Source organism: Coregonus lavaretus (assembly GCF_964263955.1).
Source record: "Coregonus lavaretus genome assembly, chromosome: 6".
Lineage (NCBI taxonomy): Eukaryota > Metazoa > Chordata > Actinopteri > Salmoniformes > Salmonidae > Coregonus > Coregonus lavaretus.
Window position 1 is genome coordinate 44091551 of NC_139993.1, and position 20435 is coordinate 44111985.

The following is a 20435-nucleotide window of genomic DNA, read 5'->3' on the forward strand; positions in this document are numbered from 1 at the left end:
TGGATAAGGTAAGGGTTAAGGTTCGGGACTTCTCAAGGATTCCAGATTGCATTACCCTTACAACTGTGCTCTAATGCCTTTGCACATAATTGTTGGTGACGTTTCAAGTGCACGTCATGATTGAACCCTTTTGCACAGTTACAGCAGACAAGTGTTGTTCAGCTGTGGATGAGGAGATGGGTTTACAGGTGAGCCGCTCTGAAGAAACTATTGTCACACGGAGTGCAGTGAAACGTCTTCTTCCCTGTGTGGCTTAACCCCGGTTGTATAACATATACCTACCTTGAGAGTTATTTGCCGGCACGTACCTGTTTGGCGACACTTTTTACGTCCGAAACTATATCTGTAAGTGGTAGACGGTTCTGATTAGGAAGTCATCGTTTGCGTTGCGAGCAGTGCACATGGAATGATTAAATCCAGTTGTTAGACACTACCACCACCATGGATGTCAATGTTTGTGCGCACACTCTCTGTTCTACTTTCTCTCTGCGTCAACAAGGTGCCCATATTGCGAGGCTGATTAACTGGGACAAACAGGTGTGAAACACAGACAGGTGTGCACGCAAAGCGAGAACGACATGGAATCCATGTTTGGTTTTGATTTGGAGTGGGTGGTAGAGTCTAACAATTGGATTTAAATATTTAATGGGCACTGCTCGGTGATGCCAAAAACAACTTTCTAAGTCAGTACCATCCACGGATATACTGTCCGACGTGGGAAAAGCATAGCCCAACAGGTGCCATCCCTGGATGCAATGATGTCCTGCCACGATATTCAACCCTCCTGAAACGTCACGCTCCTTTGAAGCAGAGACGAGGGAATTGGCTGAATACTATCTAGACCTGCATTTTGCAATGACTATGCACACTGACTGGACTACCCACACATACTTACACTGACAAGCCAACACACAATTCACAACAGGCTGCTGAGGGGAGAACGGCTCATAATAATGGCCGGAATGGTGCAAATGGAATGGCATAAAACACCTGGAAACCATGTTTGATGTATTTGATACAATTCCACTAATTCCGCTCCAGTCATTTCCACGAGAACGTTCTCCCCAATGAAGGTGCCACCAACCTCCTGTGTCACACATTCATATTGACACCTCACGTATGCTGCTGCTGCCACTCTGTTTATTATACTGAACAAAAATATAAACGCAACATGCAACAATTTCAAAGATTTTACTGAGTTAAAGTTCATAGAAGGAAATCAGCTAATTTAAATAAATAAAGCTGTTGTAGCCGGCCGCGACCGGGAGACCCATGGGGCGGCGCACAATTGGCCCAGCGTCGTCCAGGGTAGGGGAGGGAATGGCCGGCAGGGATGTAGCTCAGTTGGTAGAGCATGGCGTTTGCATGCTAGGGTTGTGGGTTTGATTCCCACGGTGGGCCAGTATGAAAAAAAAAAAAAAATATGTATGCACTCACTAACTGTAAGTCGCTCTGGATAAGAGCGTCTGCTAAATGACTAAAATGTAAATGTAATGTAAAATCCATAGATTAGGGCCTAATTTATTTATTTAAATTGACTGATTTCTTTATATGAACTGTAACTCAGTAAAATTGTTGAAATTGTTGCATATTGCGTTTATATTTTTGTTCAGTATAGATAGGATGCAGAATAGTCAAAACAACTAGTGAAGAAACTTCTGAACAAAGAGGCAACAGTGAGAAACAAGTAGCGCATTTTTATTTGTACAACACAAAAATGCTAATCATTCAGTAAACCTTAGTAAATGTACATGTCATTATGAAACAATAATACAAAAACATGTTCAAGTTAAGTAAAACATAAGTAAAAAAAGTTACCTTTACTTCATGCTAGTCCAAATTATACAACATTATAGGCATCACAGTAACAGCAAAAATGGCCACAATTAACAACAGCATCAATGTTGAAACAGTGATAACAATTAAGTTGTACATCAACTTCACGGAAACCTCCATATAATAGAAATACAACAAAAACAGTAATGTTTTTTAATAAATATTTTTTTATGTAACAAAAATCCAACATACAATTAATTTGCTCTGATAATGATCACTTCTGGTGATAACACACAAAGCACTGTTGCTTGTTGTTCAGACACAAAAACAACTTTCCATCACCACACTTGGAACACTTCCACCTCGAGACGCCCTTGACGCACAGGTTGCACCTTCCTCTCTGTTCCCCAAAGATAGGCCAGTGTCCAAGGCAGTCATAGCGGACATCTGCTGTAGGCTGTAAGGCTCTGGGATTGTGCCGCCGCTTTGGAGTTGTGTGTGGATTTGGAAGAACTGATTGTTGGCCAATCCTGGCTGGGAGTTTGTTGACTACTTTCAGTGTCCCTGCCACAGACAAACGAAACCTTTTTAGGTGCACTGGTTTTTCGTTGAGAAGGTCACAGTCCCGCTTGTACATCAGCCAACCATTGGCAATGCACAGATCAAGGATGTATCCAAACAGAGGATGATACCACCGGTGTGCCTTCATAGGTGTCTTGTACAGACGCACCAGCATATCAGACAGATCGATGCCCTCCTTTGCTTGAATGTAAGCCGACATGACTGATGGGCATGTGATATCAATCTTTTGATGGGTCTCCCTACAGAACCGCCTAACAGACCCCAAAGGTTCAATTCCACATGCATTGCTTAGTATTGAGACACTCTTTTTGTCCAACCACCTGACAGCAATCACCCCCTCTTGAGAACAGTAGTCGTATGCTCCACGCCCTAGCTTTGCAAGCTCCTTGTCATCCATTGCAGTTGCTCCACCTGTGCAGTTTGCTCTCACAGTGCCAATACACCTCACTCCCAGTCTTGCCTGCAGGGACTTGACCAGGTCAAAACTGATGAGGTAGTTGTCACAGAAAACAACTGTAGCCTCTGGCTCTGCAATAGTTGTACAGAGGGTAGTGACAACCTTGGTACCCAGCAAAGGATTCTGTTCGTCTTCATCTAGCCCAGTATTGAGAAATGTTGTATCCCCTTGGTACAGTAGCAGGTCATGGATAATACCTGAAGAACTGCCCCGAGAGAATAACCTAAAACCAAATTTGTCATGCTGATTAGATTTGTAATGACGAAGATTTCCTGCTTTGGTTCCTTTGTAAGCTACCATGACTTCAGCTATGTTCTGCCTGTTGGTTGGCTGTATGAGGAGACACTGTTGACGCAGCATGTTAAAAAGAGGTCGGATCTTGTAGAAGCGGTCAGGACTGTGATTACTTTGCATGTTGTCATTGAAGTGAAGATACCTGCGGAGGGACTGGAACCTTCTCAAAGACATGGCATCAGCCACGGGTGGGAAGCGAGAGTCAGAATGCCAGTAGTCCACAAAGGTTGGAAAGTCAAAAACACCCATGTAGAGAAGCATAGACAAGAAATCCTCAATCTCTCCAGAGTTTGTGTTGATTGCGGATCCAGTCTGTTGAACAGAGTAAAGGTTGGTCTGCTCAGCAATGTGTGCAATCATCTGATCAGTGAAAAACATCTTGAAATATTGATAGGGGGATTGAACACACTGTGGTGCCACAAACACTGGATCTGGAACTTGGAAGGAATCTATGTTGGCCTTCTTCCAAAGCGGATGTCTTGGCTGTGTTTTGAAGGAGCTAGAATTACATGGGCTTACAACTGTGTCGAGATTGTGGTTATGTGTGTCTGTAGGAACCAATATAATTACGTTTCTGCTTTTTCTCTTCTTTCTCTTAGGATACTCTGCAGTTTTAGGGTGTGGGGAAGCATCTCCTTTTGTCAGCTTAGAAGGGGACTCGTCCTCCAGATCTCCTGGTTTTGGAATGTACTCTAGGTCATCATCTTCTGAGTCACTTAGGTCCTCCACCTCTGACTCCAGGGGGTCCTGTGGTAGAATGGCCTCAGCAGTTCTTGGCCTCTTTCTACTGAGGGTTTTTGTGTCCATGTGCTAGTAGAGAAAAAACATTACATTTTCCATAGCATCCATAAAATATTGTTATGAGGCCCATCGACAAAGGCAAAACTAAAGAGATAATGCACACAAACCTTACAAAACATCTCAAAGTGTGTCTATTTCCCTCAGTCTATTATTAAATGCTTGAACTCACCCGCACATTATCACTTTCCATCTCACTGTCCTCTGTATCTGAGCATGATGATGATGGTGTTTCCAACGGCTCCCAAGGCACTGACACTTTCACAACATCCTCATCTTCTGACTTCAACCAGTCTTCATTCTCTTCTTTCTTCACTGTAATTGAGGCAACTTCTTCTTCATCTACTGGCAGAAGGGAGCATTCTTCAGACTCCTCTTTGACTGGGACTGGAGAAGGCAGCACCTGACACAGAAAAAACATCATTCATTCAGTATCATTTTATTTCTAACAATAACTGTGCCTTGTAACTAGGCTTGCACATTTAAGGATATAACTACTTACCTTTACTTTGAGATACAGTGAGGGAAAAAAGTATTTGATCCCCTGCTGATTTTGTACGTTTGCCCACTGACAAAGACATGATCTGTCTATAATTTTAATGGTAGGTTTATTTGAACAGTGGGAGACAGAATAACAACAAAAAATCCAGAAAAACCCATGTCAAAAATGTTATAAATTGATTTGCATTTTAATGAGGGAAATAAGTATTTGACCCCTCTGCAAAACATGACTTAGTACTTGGTGGCAAAACCCTTGTTGGCAATCACAGAGGTCAGACGTTTCTTGTAGTTGGCCACCAGGTTTGCACACATCTCAGGAGGGATTTTGTCCCACTCCTCTTTGCAGATCTTCTCCAAGTCATTAAGGTTTTGAGGCTGACGTTTGGCAACTCGAATCTTCAGCTCCCTCCACAGATTTTCTATGGGATTAAGGTCTGGAGACTGGCTAGGCCACTCCAGGACCTTAATGTGCTTCTTCTTGAGCCACTCCTTTGTTGCCTTGGCCGTGTGTTTTGGGTCATTGTCATGCTGGAATACCTATCCATGACCCATTTTCAATGCCCTGGCTGAGGGAAAGAGGTTCTCACCCAAGATTTGACGGTACATGGCCCCGTCCATCGTCCCTTTGATGCGGTGAAGTTGTCCTGTCCCCTTAGCAGAAAAACACCCCCAAAGCATAATGTTTCCACCTCCATGTTTGACAGTGGGGATGGTGTTCTTGGGGTCATAGGCAGCATTCCTCCTCCTCCAAACACGGCGAGTTGAGTTGATGCCAAAGAGCTCCATTTTGGTCACATCTGACCACAACACTTTCACCCAGTTCTCCTCTGAATCATTCAGATGTTCATTGGCAAACTTCAGACAGGCCTGTATATGTACTTTCTTGAGCAGGGGGACCTTGTGGGCGCTGCAGGATTTCAGTCCTTCACGGCGTAGTGTGTTACCAATTGTTTTCTTGGTGACGATGGTCCCAGCTGCCTTGAGATCATTGACAAGATCCTCCCGTGTAGTTCTGGGCTGATTCCTCACCGTTCTCATGATCATTGCAACTCCACGAGGTGAGATCTTGCATGGAGCCCCAGGCCGAGGGAGATTGACAGTTATTTTGTGTTTCTTCCATTTGCGAATAATCGCACCAACTGTTGTCACCTTCTCACCAAGCTGCTTGGCGATGGTCTTGTAGCCCATTCCAGCATTGTGTAGGTCTACAATCTTGTCCCTGACATCCTTGGAGAGCTCCTTGGTCTTGGCCATGGTGGAGAGTTTGGAATCTGATTGATTGATTGCTTCTGTGGACAAGTGTCTTTTATACAGGTAACAAGCTGAGATTAGGAGCACTCCCTTTAAGAGTGTGCTCCTAATCTCAGCTCATTACCTGTATAAAAGACACCTGGGAGCCAGAAATCTTTCTGATTGAGAGAGGGTCAAATACTTACTTCCCTCATTAAAATGAAAATCAATTTATAACATTTTTGACATGCGTTTTTCTGGATTATTTGTTGTTGTTATTCTGTCTCTCACTGTTCAAATAAACCTACCATTAAAATTATAGACTGATCATTTCTTTGTCAGTGGGCAAACGTACAAAATCAGCAGGGGATCAAATACTTTTTTCCCTCACTGTATGTCATGCGTTTATATACACGCTCTTGTTCTGTGACTCCATGGGTGTCTGAAACTGTGTCAAAGGAGGGTTGTTGTTCATTTGGGTCCTCCTTTAGACAAACCTGGGACATTTCAAGTCCTAATGACACTGCTGACCCTTGGCTCTGCTGAATCTCACATTCTTCAGCCTCCTCTTTGACCTGCCTCCAATGCAGTGAGTGATCCTAGAACAGACCATGGTTGGTGTTAGGGAAATATACGATTTGACCAATAGAACTTGTTGTTAATGAACAGCCGATTGTGTTAGATATTGTAGAATTAATTGCTTCTCATTTTGAAGAATGGATAAAATGTGGGTTAACCTACAGAAACCTCTTCTGGCTGACCACTGCTTTCATATCTCCCATATTGACCCATCTTCAGCAGATGATGATCAAACTCATGCCCTGTCAATAATAACAATACATGTTATTGTGCCTTTCAAGACCCAAGGACACATACAGAGTAAGAAATAAAATAAAAACAGCAAATATAAACAGGACATTACTAAAATCAAAACTACATTCCAAAAAAAGTTTGTGACTAAGTTTTCCAAAAACGTAAATATCTGCTCTGAAATAAGATTAAACGCTGTCTGCTGAAAGAATGGAGTGTCAGCTATATGATATGACAACATAGTTATAAAAAAAAGTATCTGGTTATTAAAGTACAATAAGTGAAGTGGATTAACACCAGGTAACAGATTTATGGTAACGGAATGAAATGATGGGTCTCTGATCTGTTCTAGACACAGAAATGCATTATGGATTTGAATGTCATTCTCTTTTTGAGGATGTAGCATAAATAGGTACACAAAGTTAGAAATAATTTGTATGGAAATATACATTGAAAGGGTAATTGATCAAACTCACAAAACACAAGAAACATACATTTTCCTTGGCTTTTAGCCTGTGCTTTTCTCAAACTGTGCCTCCTTCTGTCTTTTTCTTTGACCTCCTCATAACTCCCCTTCTCCTTTAGTCTTTGTCTGTATCTTCTTTGCTTTTCAGCATTTGTCAGTGGCATGGTGACAATCTGTGAATAATATTTTGAGTGGAATTACTGACAGACAATTTAAATAATCTTTATTACAAGATTACTAGTATCAAGATGTTTACAATTCCTTCGAGAACTGCATTTGAGAAAGTGTGTGTGTGTCCCTCTTTTCAGCTTTCCCTAGAGTTTTTGTAGCAAAACGCTTTCAAGTGGATGTGGATTCGAACAGTCTAAAGTCTGGATAGATCCACAAAGATATCCAGCTGCATTAGATTATGGAGGAACAGAGACACACTCTTAGCTTTCATTTGACATCTACTTTGATGCTCTTGATGGTCTTCATGGCTCCTTATACCCAGAGTTTCCAAATGTACTCTTTATTATAGCTACCGGTATGTGAAAATGGCCAAGCTAACTACAGTACACTACAGTAGCTAGCTAGTTGGCTGGCTGGCGCTAGCTTTTCTAGATAATTAATTCCAACTAGCAAACAGATTGCTTGTATAGCTAGGTACATACCAACTTGTCAGCAATATTTTAAAGCTCATAGTTTATATAAATATATGTACAGAAAATATCTTTACCTGAAGTTACATGGATGCTTTTCAGAAGTATCAAAACGGTATAGCAACCTTTCTCTGGAAATATATGAGTCGGGGAATATTATTGTGGTTGCACATACGGAATCTCGAAAAGACCAAAATACTCGCTACAAAGTTTGGAAATATTTTTTATTTCCCTTTAAAATGTATTTTACTGCCATCTGCTGGGCATACACGAAAGTGAATCCTACTGCCCTACAGTTGTGTCAGATAACGAAAAAGGTCTGTCTTGATTAATGCCGAGTTCAAAACAACTGGGAACTCTGAAATATTTATCATTCGTGGGGGACTACATGTTTACTGTTGCCTTTTTTATTTATTTATCATAGTTAGTGATACACTCGGCAGTCATACTAGACAGAACTCACCAAGCTCTCTCTCTCACAATACTTATTGGAAAGGTCATGTGGAGAGCGCTGTCCTTTTTCTTTAGCTTATTTCTGCATCATTCGTGGGGGACAACATGTTTACTGTTGCCTTATTTTGAACTAGACCAATGTATCAAGATGAACAGAGTTGACCAAGTTTTCATTACTAGTAATTAATAAAGGTGTAATGGACAACTATCATTACATTAGTTATGAAAAATACAAAGCTTTGGATGGTGTCAGAGAAAGAAGCATCTGGGAATTTAGTGTACATCTTTTATATTTGAATACTGCAGTCTATAGCTAACCATTAGGTCATAAACATGTAGTATATAACAGCCCTACAGTGCAAGTAGCTTTAGAATAAGTCAGATTGGGGAGTTGTCTTCAGTCCTAGTTATTGAATGGTCTGCTCAGAAAATCATTATCAATACTGGCAAAGAGATCTTCCATTAAAATCACAACTAAGTCTCTTCAACAATTCTGTTTATTGTATTTCAACAATCTCAAGTGGATTGCAACAATCACACAAACAGTACAAAATAATTATTTAAGAAACTGAGTTGAGTTACAGAAATGTGTAGAAGATTTAGGTATTATTACAGTCATTATTGATCTGCCCATTCACTTACAGTCAGGGTAAATTAGGGTGGCATAGTCTTATTGTATAAATGTTGTCTTGAGGTGACAGGGGCATTTTGGTCATGTCTGTTGTTCATCTGTGAAATGAAATAAACAAGAATCATGTCAGTAACATGCAGATTTATAACACTGGATAACAATTACTGTGAGGATGTTGTACTTTGTGCTTACTGTTCACACCTGGTCTGAGGGTCCAAATTAATTAATTTCTCAACCAATGAAATTGATGACCACGAGGTGCAGGACAGTGTGGGCTAATAAGAAATCGGCAAAGGCCCTCTCCTGGGATATGGACAGGAAGTCTCCTTTGTTATCTGGATTGATCTGGATACGCAGGCAGACTGTAAGCAGAGAGGGAGGCCAGAAGATGGGGTGGGTTGATCAGAAACCATTTCACAATAATGGTGGCTGCCATTGGTTATATTCATGCTTCACTGATGTACAATATAGCTGAATATCACAAGATTATGCAAATAAGTTGACAGTTGAGTGTTTAAATTACCTCCCAGGATGAAGGCTCCAACACAAGAAATGAACCCGGCCAGAAAGCTGTTGAATGGGAAGGTGCCAACAAGCAAGCAGTACAGAAACTGCAATGCACCAGTTAACAAAATGTAGAAAAGGTAGGCGTCGACCACTTTCAATTTATTCGATGTTTTGGTCCTGTATTCCTCCAAGAACCGAGAAATAACGGAAATTACCGAGTTGGACATGTTTTCTTTTTAACAAAAAGCCCCAAAACATGCAGAGAAAATCAAGATGTAAGTCGCTTCCGTCAGAGGCCGCACAAAAATGACGTGTCACTGAAACGGGGGTGTATCAGTGGGGTGTATTCATTACGCGATTCTGTTGCTAAACGTTTCATCTGTTGCAAGACTCCAAACGGAAAAAGGTTAGTGTTATCCGGAATCCTTGGGACGTCCCTACCCTAAACCTATACCTCAGTGTCCTAAACCCTAACCAGAGATATTACAGAAAGGAGGGAGGAATCCAATTGGACAATGAATGGAAAAACAGGCTCATACACAAGCATTTCACTTTAATAATGTTTGCATACTGCTTTACTAATTTCATATGTATATACTGTATTCTATTCTACTGTATTTTAGTCAATGCCACTCTGACATTGCTCGTCCTAATATTTATATATTTCTTAATTCCATTATTTTACTTTTAGATTTGTGTGTATTGTTGTGAATTGTTAGATACTACTGCACTGTTGGAGCTAGGAACACAAGCATTTCGCTACATCTGCTAAATATGTGTATGTGACCAATACAATTTGATTTGATTTGTATTCGGCGCATGTGACAAATACAACTTGATTTGATGTATAATGCCCCACCCAGCAGACTGTCGAGCAATCGCATTCACGTTGTCATGCTGCTTTTATACAACGGGTGGGTCTAATCCTGAATGCTGATTGGTTAAAACCGCATTCCAGCCAGTGTCTATTTAAGCAATAAGGCCCGAGGGGGTGTGCTATATGGCCAATATACCACAGCTATGGGCTGTTCTTACACACGACGCAATGCGGAGTGCCTGGATACAGCCCTTAGCTGTGGTATATTGGCCATATACCACAAACTCCAGAGGTGCCTTATTGCTATTATAAACTGGTCACCAACATAACTACAGCCGTAAAAATAAATGTTTTGTCATACCCGTGGTATATGGTCTGATATTCCATGGCTGTCAGCCAATCAGCATTCAGGGCACGAACCACCCAGTTTATAATCCACAAATTACCACTGGCTAAATCTATTACCTTAAAATGCCTATTTACTCTGTTCCATCTGACTGGGCAATCCACTATCTCATCAGCCCAGCCAGGCACTTAATAAACTTGATCTCCACTATAAAAAGCATCTAGACATTATCTGACATTTCTTTTAGACCAACATGTAGTTTTCAACAGCGGAGATTTGTATAAACCAGGGTTCTTCAATTCCGGTCCTGGAGGGCCGAAACACCTCTGTTTTTCATCCTCTCCTTCTAATCAGGGGCTAATTCAGACCTGGGACACCAGGTGAGTGCAATTAACTACCAGGCAGAAATAAAAAACAGAAGTGTTTCGGCCCTCCAGGACCGGAATTGAAGAACCCTGGTATAAACCTTGCTGTCTGTCTCTCCGACATTTGCAACATTCTTTCAATATTCAAATTCGATCTCCAGCTGTCCCATAGTAATGAACGTGTTGGGAATCAGCTGGCATCATTTTTATGGATATATACAATGCAATGTCAATTAAAAAAGGTAAAACGAAACAAAGTGCAGCTAGTTTGCAGTCTTTCCAGTTTCAGTTTGAAGTGATTGTGTTAGCTGTGTTGTTGGCTAGCTCCTCTCTGAACAAGTGCCCTGAAAAGTGAGCACATTTTTTACGCCAGGCGAAATCTCGCCTCATTAGCTCATTGTTATGGATGTATCCAAATAAATCTCACGAAGAACAGCTTAAACAAATGCAAATGCAGCTACTTTGCGTTTAGTCTTGGTGCACTTTTTGACTTGTCTGTAAGTTAGCCGTAGTTGGCTAGCAAGCAAGGGAAAAGGGAAAAGAATGTTGCCATTTAGAACGAATGACTGGATCGCGTCTATAGATACTGAACAAAAAGACTGAATGACTGGGTCGAGTCTCTGGCAACCGAACCGATAGAACGGCAACCCTACATTTGTGTCGGGACTATATCTTGTGGAAGGATGAAATAGTATGAATAAATTCATCAAAATAACGTTGAATGAAAATATGTCAATCATTATGTGGTCCTCTGTAGCTCAATTGGTAGTGCATGACGCTTGTAACGCCAGGGTAGTGTGTTCGATCCCCGTGACCACCCCATACGTAAAAATGTATGCACACATGACTGTAAGTCCCTTTGGATAAAAGCGTCTGCTAAATGTCATTATATTATTATTATTTGAATATGTTGGTAATCCGTTGTATAAAAGCGATAATGCCCTCGAAGCCGGTGTTTGGAGGAGATATTGGCACGGGAGCAACACCCGTGCCAATATCTCCTCCAAACACCAGCTTCGAGGGCATTATCACTTAATCAAAATCAGGACAAAGACAGTACAGTATGAACATAGGCTAAAACTTATTCTCCAATAGAAATTCCCGATCACGCTTGTAGGCGACGTTGGTTAGCTAAGCTCATGCGCAGAAACACGTCATTGGGTCTAACGGTCGTTTCGCGCCGAACTGCGCATGTGCAGACCGTCAAATCAACGGCCACTCCTTCAACATAAAGTTGTTCTTGACGAAAAATGAAAACGTGTCAGTTTGTCACTTTCACAAGGTTGGAGTAATAACATGTTCTACGACTTAAGACATTGGCTCGAATCTAGGTTTCGAGAAAATTAACAACTAAGGAAGAATATTTTACTTTTCTCATTGACTTCTCAAACCCCGGCCTGGTCTGTTTGGTCTCTTTCGCAAGCGTTCCCGGAAGTCTCGCGATGTTGCGCCTCTGAGTTTAGAAACTCTGTGGTCAGAAACCTGCCTATTTTCTTCGAAAGGACGTAACGTCACGATTCCGAAGCTATACGATATTACAGAGAACACATCTGGAAAATATTTTTAACGTTGTACTTCTTGTTCACGAAATTCATGCTAATGTTCTGTTTTTGAGCTAGCACCAAATTCACTCCCATTCACTCCTTGGACGAGAACTCTCTTGTCCTAAAATCGCCCAGAATGCACCGCGCGGTCCATTGACGACTCATTGGCAACGTACACAAAAGGCGTTCATACGATTTCTCCTCAAAAGTATCTGCCTCTACCTCAATATGGGGTAAGCACGTCCCAAGGATCCCAGATAGCAAAGACCAATGGTAAACGTTTTGCAATGAAAACGAGTTTCTATTGGACCAATTCAGGTAGATCCGTTTCGTTCTGTTTTCTTCCGTTTGGTAGGTAAACGGTTTCCGTTGCAAGACGTAATGAATACATACGGGAAGGGATACTGAATACACCCCTGGTGTAACAACAGCAACATTCCCTCCCGCATGTATAATCTACTCTACATTAGTTCCATCGGTCGCAATTGACTTTGATTCTACGTGTTGTTAATGTATTTTAAACATTGACTATGTTCCTTTATGCCCTCTTCTCTATTTGGAATAACGATGCAAGGCGAGACTGAACCAAAGTAAGTTATTGGAAATAATTAAGAATAGTGAGCACTTTGGTTTGAGAACAGTTTTGCATGCTAGACAGTGAATAAGCATTTAGTAACTTTATACATTGTTTTTTATACATCCTAGTGGCGAGTTGATTAATGCTGTTGATCATGAAGTGTGTGTGTGTCCTCTCTGTAGGTCAGTATCTGGGTGTAGGTGGTGGCCCTCATGGTGCCCCACCTCTATGCCCACTCTGAACAGCACAGAAATACGTACTATTCCAGTGGAGTATCAGTGAACATACTTTTTGTACTACATTAAGTCTGCCTAACCATTTACCTTTTCCTCTTCTCTTCCAGTTGCACATACACGTCTTGTAATGGTCCATTAATGGTCCATGGATTTGGCGTAGGGGTAAGGTTATGGAAACTCTTTGTGTTTGACTTGCTTGGTTTCGGACAAAGCTCCAGACCCCACTTCCCCATGGACCCAGCTCTGGCTGAGGAGCAGTCAGTCAGGTCTATAGAGCACTGGAGGCAGGCCCTGGCCCTAGATCGCATTATCCTATTGGGTCATAGTCTAGGCGGTTACTTGGCAACATCCTATTCCATTCAATACCCCGAGAGGTCAGAGACGACATTTACAGTTGACACACTCTTTAGTGGCTAATCCTTGGTGTTATGATGAAGAGCATAACATGTATGAACTTAGAGTAACATGGTTCTTTCCCGGTCAGAGTCAGTCACCTGATTCTAGTGGACCCCTGGGGCTTCCAGCCCATGCCTGTGGATTCAACCTCAGGATCGGACAGACCAGGCTGCCCTCGCTGGGTTGAGGCCCTAATTGCCTAATCTACACTCTTCAACCCACTGGCAGTGATCCAAGCTGCAGGACCCTGGGGTGAGAGGCAAGTGGTTGTCTGGGTGGCATGGGCTAGGGTTCAGGGATAAGAGATAAGATAGGTTAACTCTGTACCTAAACTCTATATTCCTTTTGCTTTCTGTTTTGCGTATCCTTTTGTCTCAATTTCTACCTCATCTTGACTACCCCATCTCTCCTTCCTAGGTCCAGTAGCGATTTTAGCATGTAAATCTTTTTTTTTTTAATGCATGCCAGCAAAGCCACTACACAACACAACACTAAACAATACATTAATTGCACTATAACGGTGACAAACTGTGCCCACAAACTGTTTGGGTCTACATAAAGCTGTCCCAACAGCAGTCCCAACACCTTACCACTGCTACACCTGGCTATCAGCGGAGCCTTGTCTGGCAGCGAAACAGTTCATTCAGCCTCATTTACTGCCTTTAAAAAAAACATAGCTGATATGGCTGACTTGCTTAAATAAATATGGTTTCTACTGACAATTGAGATGTACAAACTATGGCATAAGGGGACGACGAGCGGATAAGAGGCAATCCGTAATTTCGATGAAGACATTAACGAGCGAGCTAGGACGGATGTAGTCAATATAACTATTTGTTCAGCACTTTTGAAATGTACAGCGACAGAATTCAGAACATGGGCCGTTCTTACTGTATTCTCCCTGTACATCAAGTCAGAACCGTATGATAAATAAAGGGGGCATATAAGCAGACAATGAAAACTCTTACAATATTCGATGATTACATTTCTCTAAAACAGGCTATAGGCTAAATGTGCACCACCAAGTCAGAACAGTAGACTAAGATATGAGGGGAAAAGGGACCAAATTATTAGGGTGAGGCACATGGGCTACTAACAGCTTACTACACAACATACACCTAGTATTACTTTCTTAGCTACAGTATACATATCTCCCTGGCATATTACATCATTTATACAGCAGCATACAATACATTTTTGGACTCATCTTGTTGTGCTGTGCTCACTTGAACAGGAAGGTGGCACGGCGGTCCTTCGTGGGCAAATTTTGTCATCAAACTTTGACATCAAAGTCTGGCATTCTCTGGATTTATGGTGCTTTTAAGACAACTGGGAACTCTGAGAAAAAAAACAAGGTTGAATCATGACATCAGTGATCTTCAGGTCAGAGCTCTAGAAAGAGGCCCGAATTCCCAACTTGGAAAATCGAGTTGGATGACCGTTCAAAACAGTTTCCCAGTCGGAGCTAGTTTTTTTCAGTTCCCTGTTGTCTTGAACTCACTGAAGTCTGAGATTTCCCAATTCCGAGTTTCCAGTTGTTTTGAATGCGGCAGAAGTCATGCTGGATTGACAGCATGGCCAATGTTGAATGTTTATCCTTTTTATGCTTGGAAAAGAGACCCTTCAACCCAGACTTGGACCACACACCCACTCCACTGAATAGCAGGCTAGTGATTGCTTTGCAGTGCTAGTAGTTAGCCACCGATACCTTCCAAACCACTTATTGTTGAATTTGCAATTTCCAATTTGTTGTGTAATGTTTATGTCCAATGGCCGATGAGCACCGATAAGTTTTATCTATAATTTCTCTTCATAATTTCTCTTCATATGACAAGGATTGAAAAGGATTTGCCAGTAGATTGTCGACTTGATTCATAATGATGACTTCTAGCTTGCTAGCTAAGATTTTGAAAGTATGATGTTGACATGATCAGTCCAATCAACGCTACGGTAGATATAATGTGATTTGATGTAATTTTATCTGTGGCTAATGACCTTTTGCCTTCTTGGATAGGCACTTCTAATGTAACTCTATGGCAGCATCCAAGGGGCTTGAATTTTTGAGCGCTCCCAGTAGATTTTGTGGCGACGTAGTGTCCCAACGAGTGACAGAACACTTAGCCAATCACGGCGCAACTAGAGAACATTACCAACCCCTACACGCTGTATTTTCCGCTGGCTGCCCCCCCCACCACAGAAAGCACTGAACTAGGCTGAAACACCTACATTTTGGAGCTGCCTTACTCAAGAAAGCAAAGAAGAGACAATGTTTATATGCAGCTTTATTAACTCAATTATTATTATTTTGTACATTGTTTGCAAACTGATATGTGACACGTATTAATGCCAAAATAACATGCAAAACAGGCTCTGCCCCACCTGCCTTGAATGACGGGTCACCACTGCCTAGGTCTGAGATTAGTCAACAGATTCAGACCGGATTTCAATGGGAAGTTTGATGACCTATTTGATGATGACACAATATCTTTACCACTGCAATGCCCAAACTCCCAGGTAGGCTACAGCAATTATAAAATCTGAGTATATAAATTCAGAATATGTAGATTGCTGCAAATGCATCACTGCATTTATCTATTTTTCTCTCTGTTGCTCTCCCTCTCTATCTCTGTTTTTCGGTGGGGAGGTGGGGTTCAAGGCCATGTCGGAGTCCCTTGGCTGGGCCAAGTGTCCCATATTAGACTTCCTGCCTCCCTCTCTCCCAGTGACCCTGGTGTGTGGAGGTGGCTCCTGGATGGACAGTGCTACAGAGGCCAGAGTAGCAGAGCTGAGGCCCAACAGCTACACCTGCACTGTGGTGAGGTGGAGTGTAAAAAGACACCTATCACTCATTGTGGTAGGAGAAAACGTGTAAATAAGAAATGATAGCCAAACCCATATTGAAATCACAAAGAGTGAAATCGAGCTGATCCTCACACTGCCTCCTTGCCCTCCCTTTTTCTTTCTTTGTCTCAGGTGGTTGAAGGAGCAGCTCATGATGTCTATGCTGATCAGCCTGAGGGGTTCAACATACTCGTGCAGAGCAACTGTGACATTGTAGACCAAGAAAGTCTGTGTGTTTGACTAATTTAATGATGCTGCTTCATTTTATTTATATTGTACAGCCTACTGTGTGAGTTATGTGGCTTTTTAAGTTTATCTTTTCAAGAGGTTGTCTTGACATGTCATGACTGACAATAAGACCACCATTATAGTATCTTGACTTTATCATGAAGAGGTTGTCTTATGACTGCCAATATTGTGTTGTAATGAACTACTGAATATGAACAAGGCTAAATAAATGTAGAGAGATGTGATTTGTACATATATTACAGTTTATATATACAGTACCAGTCAAAAGTTTGGACACACCTATTAATTCCAGGGTTTTTCTTTATTTTTACTATTTCCTACCTTGGAGAATAATAGTGAAGACATCAAAACTATGAAATAACACATATGGAATGATGTAGTAACCAAACAAGTGTTAAAAAAATGAAAATATATTTTATATTTGAGATTCTTCAAAGTAGCCACCCTTTGCCTTGATGACAGCTTTGCACACTCTTGGCATTCTCTCAACCAGCTTCACCTGGAATGCTTTTCCAACAGTCTTGAAGGAGTTCCCGCATATGCTGGCTTCTTTTCTTTCACTCTGAGGTCCAACTCATCCTAAACCATCTCAATTGGTTAGAGGTCGGGTGATTGTGGAGGCCAGGTCATCTGATGCAGCACTCCATCACTCTCCTTCTTAGTAAAATAGCCCTTACACAGCCTGGAGGTGTGTTGGGTCATTGTCCTGTTGAAAAACAAATGATAGTCCCACTAAGCCCAAACCAGATGGGATGGCTTATCGCTGCAGAATGCTGTGGTAGCCATGCTGGTTAAGTGTGCCTTGAATTCTAAATAAATCACAGACAGTGTCACCTGCGAAGCAACCCCACACCATAACACCCCCTCCATGCTTTACGGTGGGAACTACACATGCGGAGATCATCCGTTCACCCACACCGCGTCTCACAAAGACACGGCGGTTGGAACCAAAAATCTCCAATTCGGACTACAGACCGAAGGACACATTTCCACCGGTCTAATGTCCATTGCTCGTGTTTCTTGGCCCAAGCAGATCTATTCTTATTGGTGACCTTTAGTAGTGGTTTCTTTGCAGCAATTCGACCATGAAGGCCTGATTCACACAGTCCCCTCTGAACAGTTGATGTTGAGATGTGTCTGTGACTTGAACTCTGTGAAGCATTTATTTGGGCTGCAATTTCTGAGGCTGGTAACTCTAATGAACTTATCCTCTGCAGCAGAGGTAACTCTGGGTCTTCCATTCCTGTGGTTGTCCTCATGAGAGCCAGTTTCATTATAGCGCTTGATGGTTTTTGCGACTGCACTTGAAGAAACTTTCAAAGTTCTTGATATTTTCCGTATTGACTGACCTTCATGTCTTAAAGTAATGATGGACTGTCGTTTCTCTTTGCTTATTTGAGCTGTTCTTGCCATAATATGGACTTGGTCTTTTACCAAATAGGGATACCTTCTGTATACCCCCGCTACCTTGTCACAAAACAACTGATTGGCTCAAACGCATTAAGAAGGAAAGAAATTCCACAAATTAACTTTTAAGAAGGCACACCTATTTATTGAAATGCATGAGGTGACTACCTCATGAATCTGGTTGAGAGAATGCCAAGAGTGTGCAAAGCTGTCATCAAGGCAAAGGGTGGCTATTTGAAAAATGTCAAATATATTTTGATTTGTTTAACACTTTTTTGGTTACTACATGATTCCATATATGTTATTTCATAATGTTGATGTCTTAAAATAGTAAAAATAAAGAAAAACATGTTTGGCACACCTAAATTTGGCACAACCCCTCAGGAGGCCTTTTGCCTTTTGGTAGGCCGTCATTGTAAATAAGAATTTGTTCTTAACTGACGCCTAGTTAAATAAAGGTTAAATAAAATAAATAAAACATTTGGGGAGTTTCTCCCATTCTTCTCTGCAGATCCTCTCAAGCACAGTCAGGTTGGATGGGAAGTGTCGCTGCACAGCTATTTTCGGGTCTCTCCAGAGATGTTTGATCAGGTTCAAGTCCGGGCTCTGGCTGGGCCACTCAAGGACATTCAGAGACTTGTCCCGAAGCCACTCCTGCGTTGTCTTGGCTGTGTGCTTAGGGTCGTTGTCCTGTTGGAAGGTGAACCTTTGCCCCAGTCTGAGGTCCTGAGCGCTCAGGAGCAGGTTTTCATCAAGGATCTCTCTGTACTTTGCTCTGTTCGTCTTTGCCTCAATCCTGACTAGTCTCCCAGTCCCTGCCGCTGAAAAACACCCCCACAGCATGATGCTGCCACCACCATGCTTCACCGTAGGGATGCTGCCAGGTTTCCTCCAGACCTGACGCTTGGCATTCAAGCCAAAGAGTTCGATCTTGGTTTCATCAGTCCAGAGAATCTTGTTTCTCATGGTCTGAGAGTCTTTAGGTGCCTTTTGGCAAACTCCAAGCTGGCTGTCATGTGCCTTTTATTGAGGAGTGGCTTCCGTCTGGCCACTCTACCATAAAGGCCTGATTGGTGGAGTGCTGCAGAGATGGTTGTCCTTCTGGAAGATTCTCCCATCTCCACAGAGGAACTCTGGAGCTCCTTAAGAGTGACTATCGGGTTCTTGGTCACCTCCCTGACCAAGGCCCTACTCCCCCGATTGCTCAGTTTGGCTGGGCGGCCAGCTCTAGGAAGAGTCTTGGTGGTTCCAAACTTCTTCCATTTAAGAATGATGGAGGCCACTGTGTTCTTGGGGACCTTCAATGCTGCAGAAATTGTTTGGTGTCCTTCCGCAAATCTGTGACTCGACACAATCCTGTCTCGGAGTTCTACAGACAATTCCTTCAACCTCATGGCTTGGTTTTTGCTCTGACATGCACTGTCAACTGTGGGACCTTATATAGACAGGTGTGTGCCTTTCCAAATCATGTCCAATCAATTGAATCTACCACAGGTGGACTCCCATTAAGTTGTAGAAACATCTCAAGGAAGATCAATGGAAACAGGATGTACCTGAGCTCAATTTCGGGTCTCATAGCAAAGGGTTTGAATACTTATGTAAAATAAATATTTCAGGTTTTTTTATTTACAGTGGGGAAAAAAAGTATTTAGTCAGCCACCAATTGTGCAAGTTCTCCCACTTAAAAAGATGAGAGAGGCCTGTAATCTTCATCATAGGTACACATCAACTATGACAGACAAAATGAGGAAAAAAAATCCAGAAAATCACATTGTAGGATTTTTAATGAATTTATTTGCAAATTATGGTGGAAAATAAGTATTTGGTCAATAACAAAAGTTTCTCAATACTTTGTTATATACCCTTTGTTGGCAATGACACAGGTCAAACGTTTTCTGTAAGTCTTCACAAGGTTTTCACACACTGTTGCTGGTATTTTGGCCCATTCCTCCATGCAGATCTCCTCTAGAGCAGTAATGTTTTGGGGCTGTCGCTGGGCAACATTTCTGGGCAGACTTTCAACTCCCTCCAAAGATTTTCTATGGGGTTGAGATCTGGAGACTGGCTAGGCCACTCCAGGACCTTGAAATGCTTCTTACGAAGCCACTCCTTCGTTGCCCGGGCGGTGTGTTTGGGATCATTGTCATGCTGAAAGACCCAGCCACGTTTCATCTTCAATGCCCTTGCTGATGGAAGGAGGTTTTCACTCAAAATCTCACGATACATGGCCCCATTCATTCTTTCCTTTACACGGATCAGTCGTCCTGGTCCCTTTGCAGAAAAACAGCCCCAAAGCATGATGTTTCCACCCCCATGCTTCACAGTAGGTATGGTGTTCTTTGGATGCAACTCAGCATTCTTTGTCCTCCAAACACGACGAGTTGAGTTTTTACCAAAAAGTTCTATTTTGGTTTCATCTGACCATATGACATTCTCCCAATCCTCTTCTGGATCATCCAAATGCACTCTAACAAACTTCAGACGGGCCTGGACATGTACTGGTTTAAGCAG

General features: G+C 42.0%; 2 protein-coding genes and 1 pseudogene across 7 annotated transcripts; 1 reads left to right on the forward strand and 2 right to left on the reverse strand.

Moving 5' to 3' along the window:
- Positions 1-1678: 1678 nt before the first annotated feature.
- Positions 1679-7707, reverse strand: LOC311131644 (piggyBac transposable element-derived protein 2-like). Of its 4 annotated transcripts, none has more exons than XM_084164747.1 (7): positions 7633-7707; positions 6943-7087; positions 6380-6459; positions 6136-6237; positions 4080-4310; positions 3680-3919; positions 1679-3421 (listed from the first exon to the last, which is right to left on the reverse strand). In XM_084164747.1, the coding sequence occupies exons 2-7, from the start codon at positions 7076-7078 to the stop codon at positions 2051-2053; spliced, it is 2160 nt and encodes a 719-aa protein (XP_084020873.1). In that variant the 5' UTR covers positions 7079-7087; positions 7633-7707; the 3' UTR covers positions 1679-2050. The 4 variants fall into 4 exon arrangements, with proteins under 4 accessions (XP_084020873.1, XP_084020872.1, XP_084020871.1 ...); XM_084164746.1 differs by having other exon boundaries at positions 6925-7087; XM_084164745.1 differs by having other exon boundaries at positions 1679-3919.
- A 942-nt stretch (positions 7708-8649) lies between these two features.
- On the reverse strand, positions 8650-9452 carry LOC311131599 (dolichyl-diphosphooligosaccharide--protein glycosyltransferase subunit DAD1-like). Of its 2 annotated transcripts, none has more exons than XM_084164667.1 (3): positions 9163-9452; positions 8832-9001; positions 8650-8737 (listed from the first exon to the last, which is right to left on the reverse strand). In XM_084164667.1, the coding sequence occupies exons 1-2, from the start codon at positions 9371-9373 to the stop codon at positions 8871-8873; spliced, it is 342 nt and encodes a 113-aa protein (XP_084020793.1). In that variant the 5' UTR covers positions 9374-9452; the 3' UTR covers positions 8650-8737; positions 8832-8870. The 2 variants fall into 2 exon arrangements, with proteins under 2 accessions (XP_084020793.1, XP_084020792.1); XM_084164666.1 differs by having other exon boundaries at positions 8651-8737; positions 8841-9001.
- Positions 9453-12468: 3016 nt separating this feature from the next.
- Positions 12469-16792, forward strand: LOC311131046 ((Lyso)-N-acylphosphatidylethanolamine lipase-like; annotated as a pseudogene). Its single transcript, XR_014615343.1, has 5 exons — positions 12469-13405; positions 13516-13679; positions 15817-15941; positions 16072-16242; positions 16401-16792. The product of XR_014615343.1 is annotated as a (Lyso)-N-acylphosphatidylethanolamine lipase-like (transcript).
- Positions 16793-20435: the final 3643 nt, after the last annotated feature.

Bases quoted from the DNA above. Each gene is read 5' to 3' on its own strand.
- LOC311131644 (XM_084164744.1), bottom strand. From the start codon at position 7,078: ATGCCACTGACAAATGCTGAAAAGCAAAGAAGATACAGACAAAGACTA. The intron at 6,238-6,379 runs GTAGGTTAACCC...GGTCTGTTCTAG, and splicing joins GTCAGCCAGAAGAGGTTTCT to GATCACTCACTGCATTGGAG. The intron at 3,920-4,079 runs GTGAGTTCAAGC...TTTCTCTACTAG, and splicing joins TGGAAAGTGATAATGTGCGG to CACATGGACACAAAAACCCT.
- LOC311131599 (XM_084164667.1), bottom strand. From the start codon at position 9,373: ATGTCCAACTCGGTAATTTCCGTTATTTCTCGGTTCTTGGAGGAATAC. The intron at 9,002-9,162 runs GTAATTTAAACA...CTCTGCTTACAG, and splicing joins TGGAGCCTTCATCCTGGGAG to TCTGCCTGCGTATCCAGATC.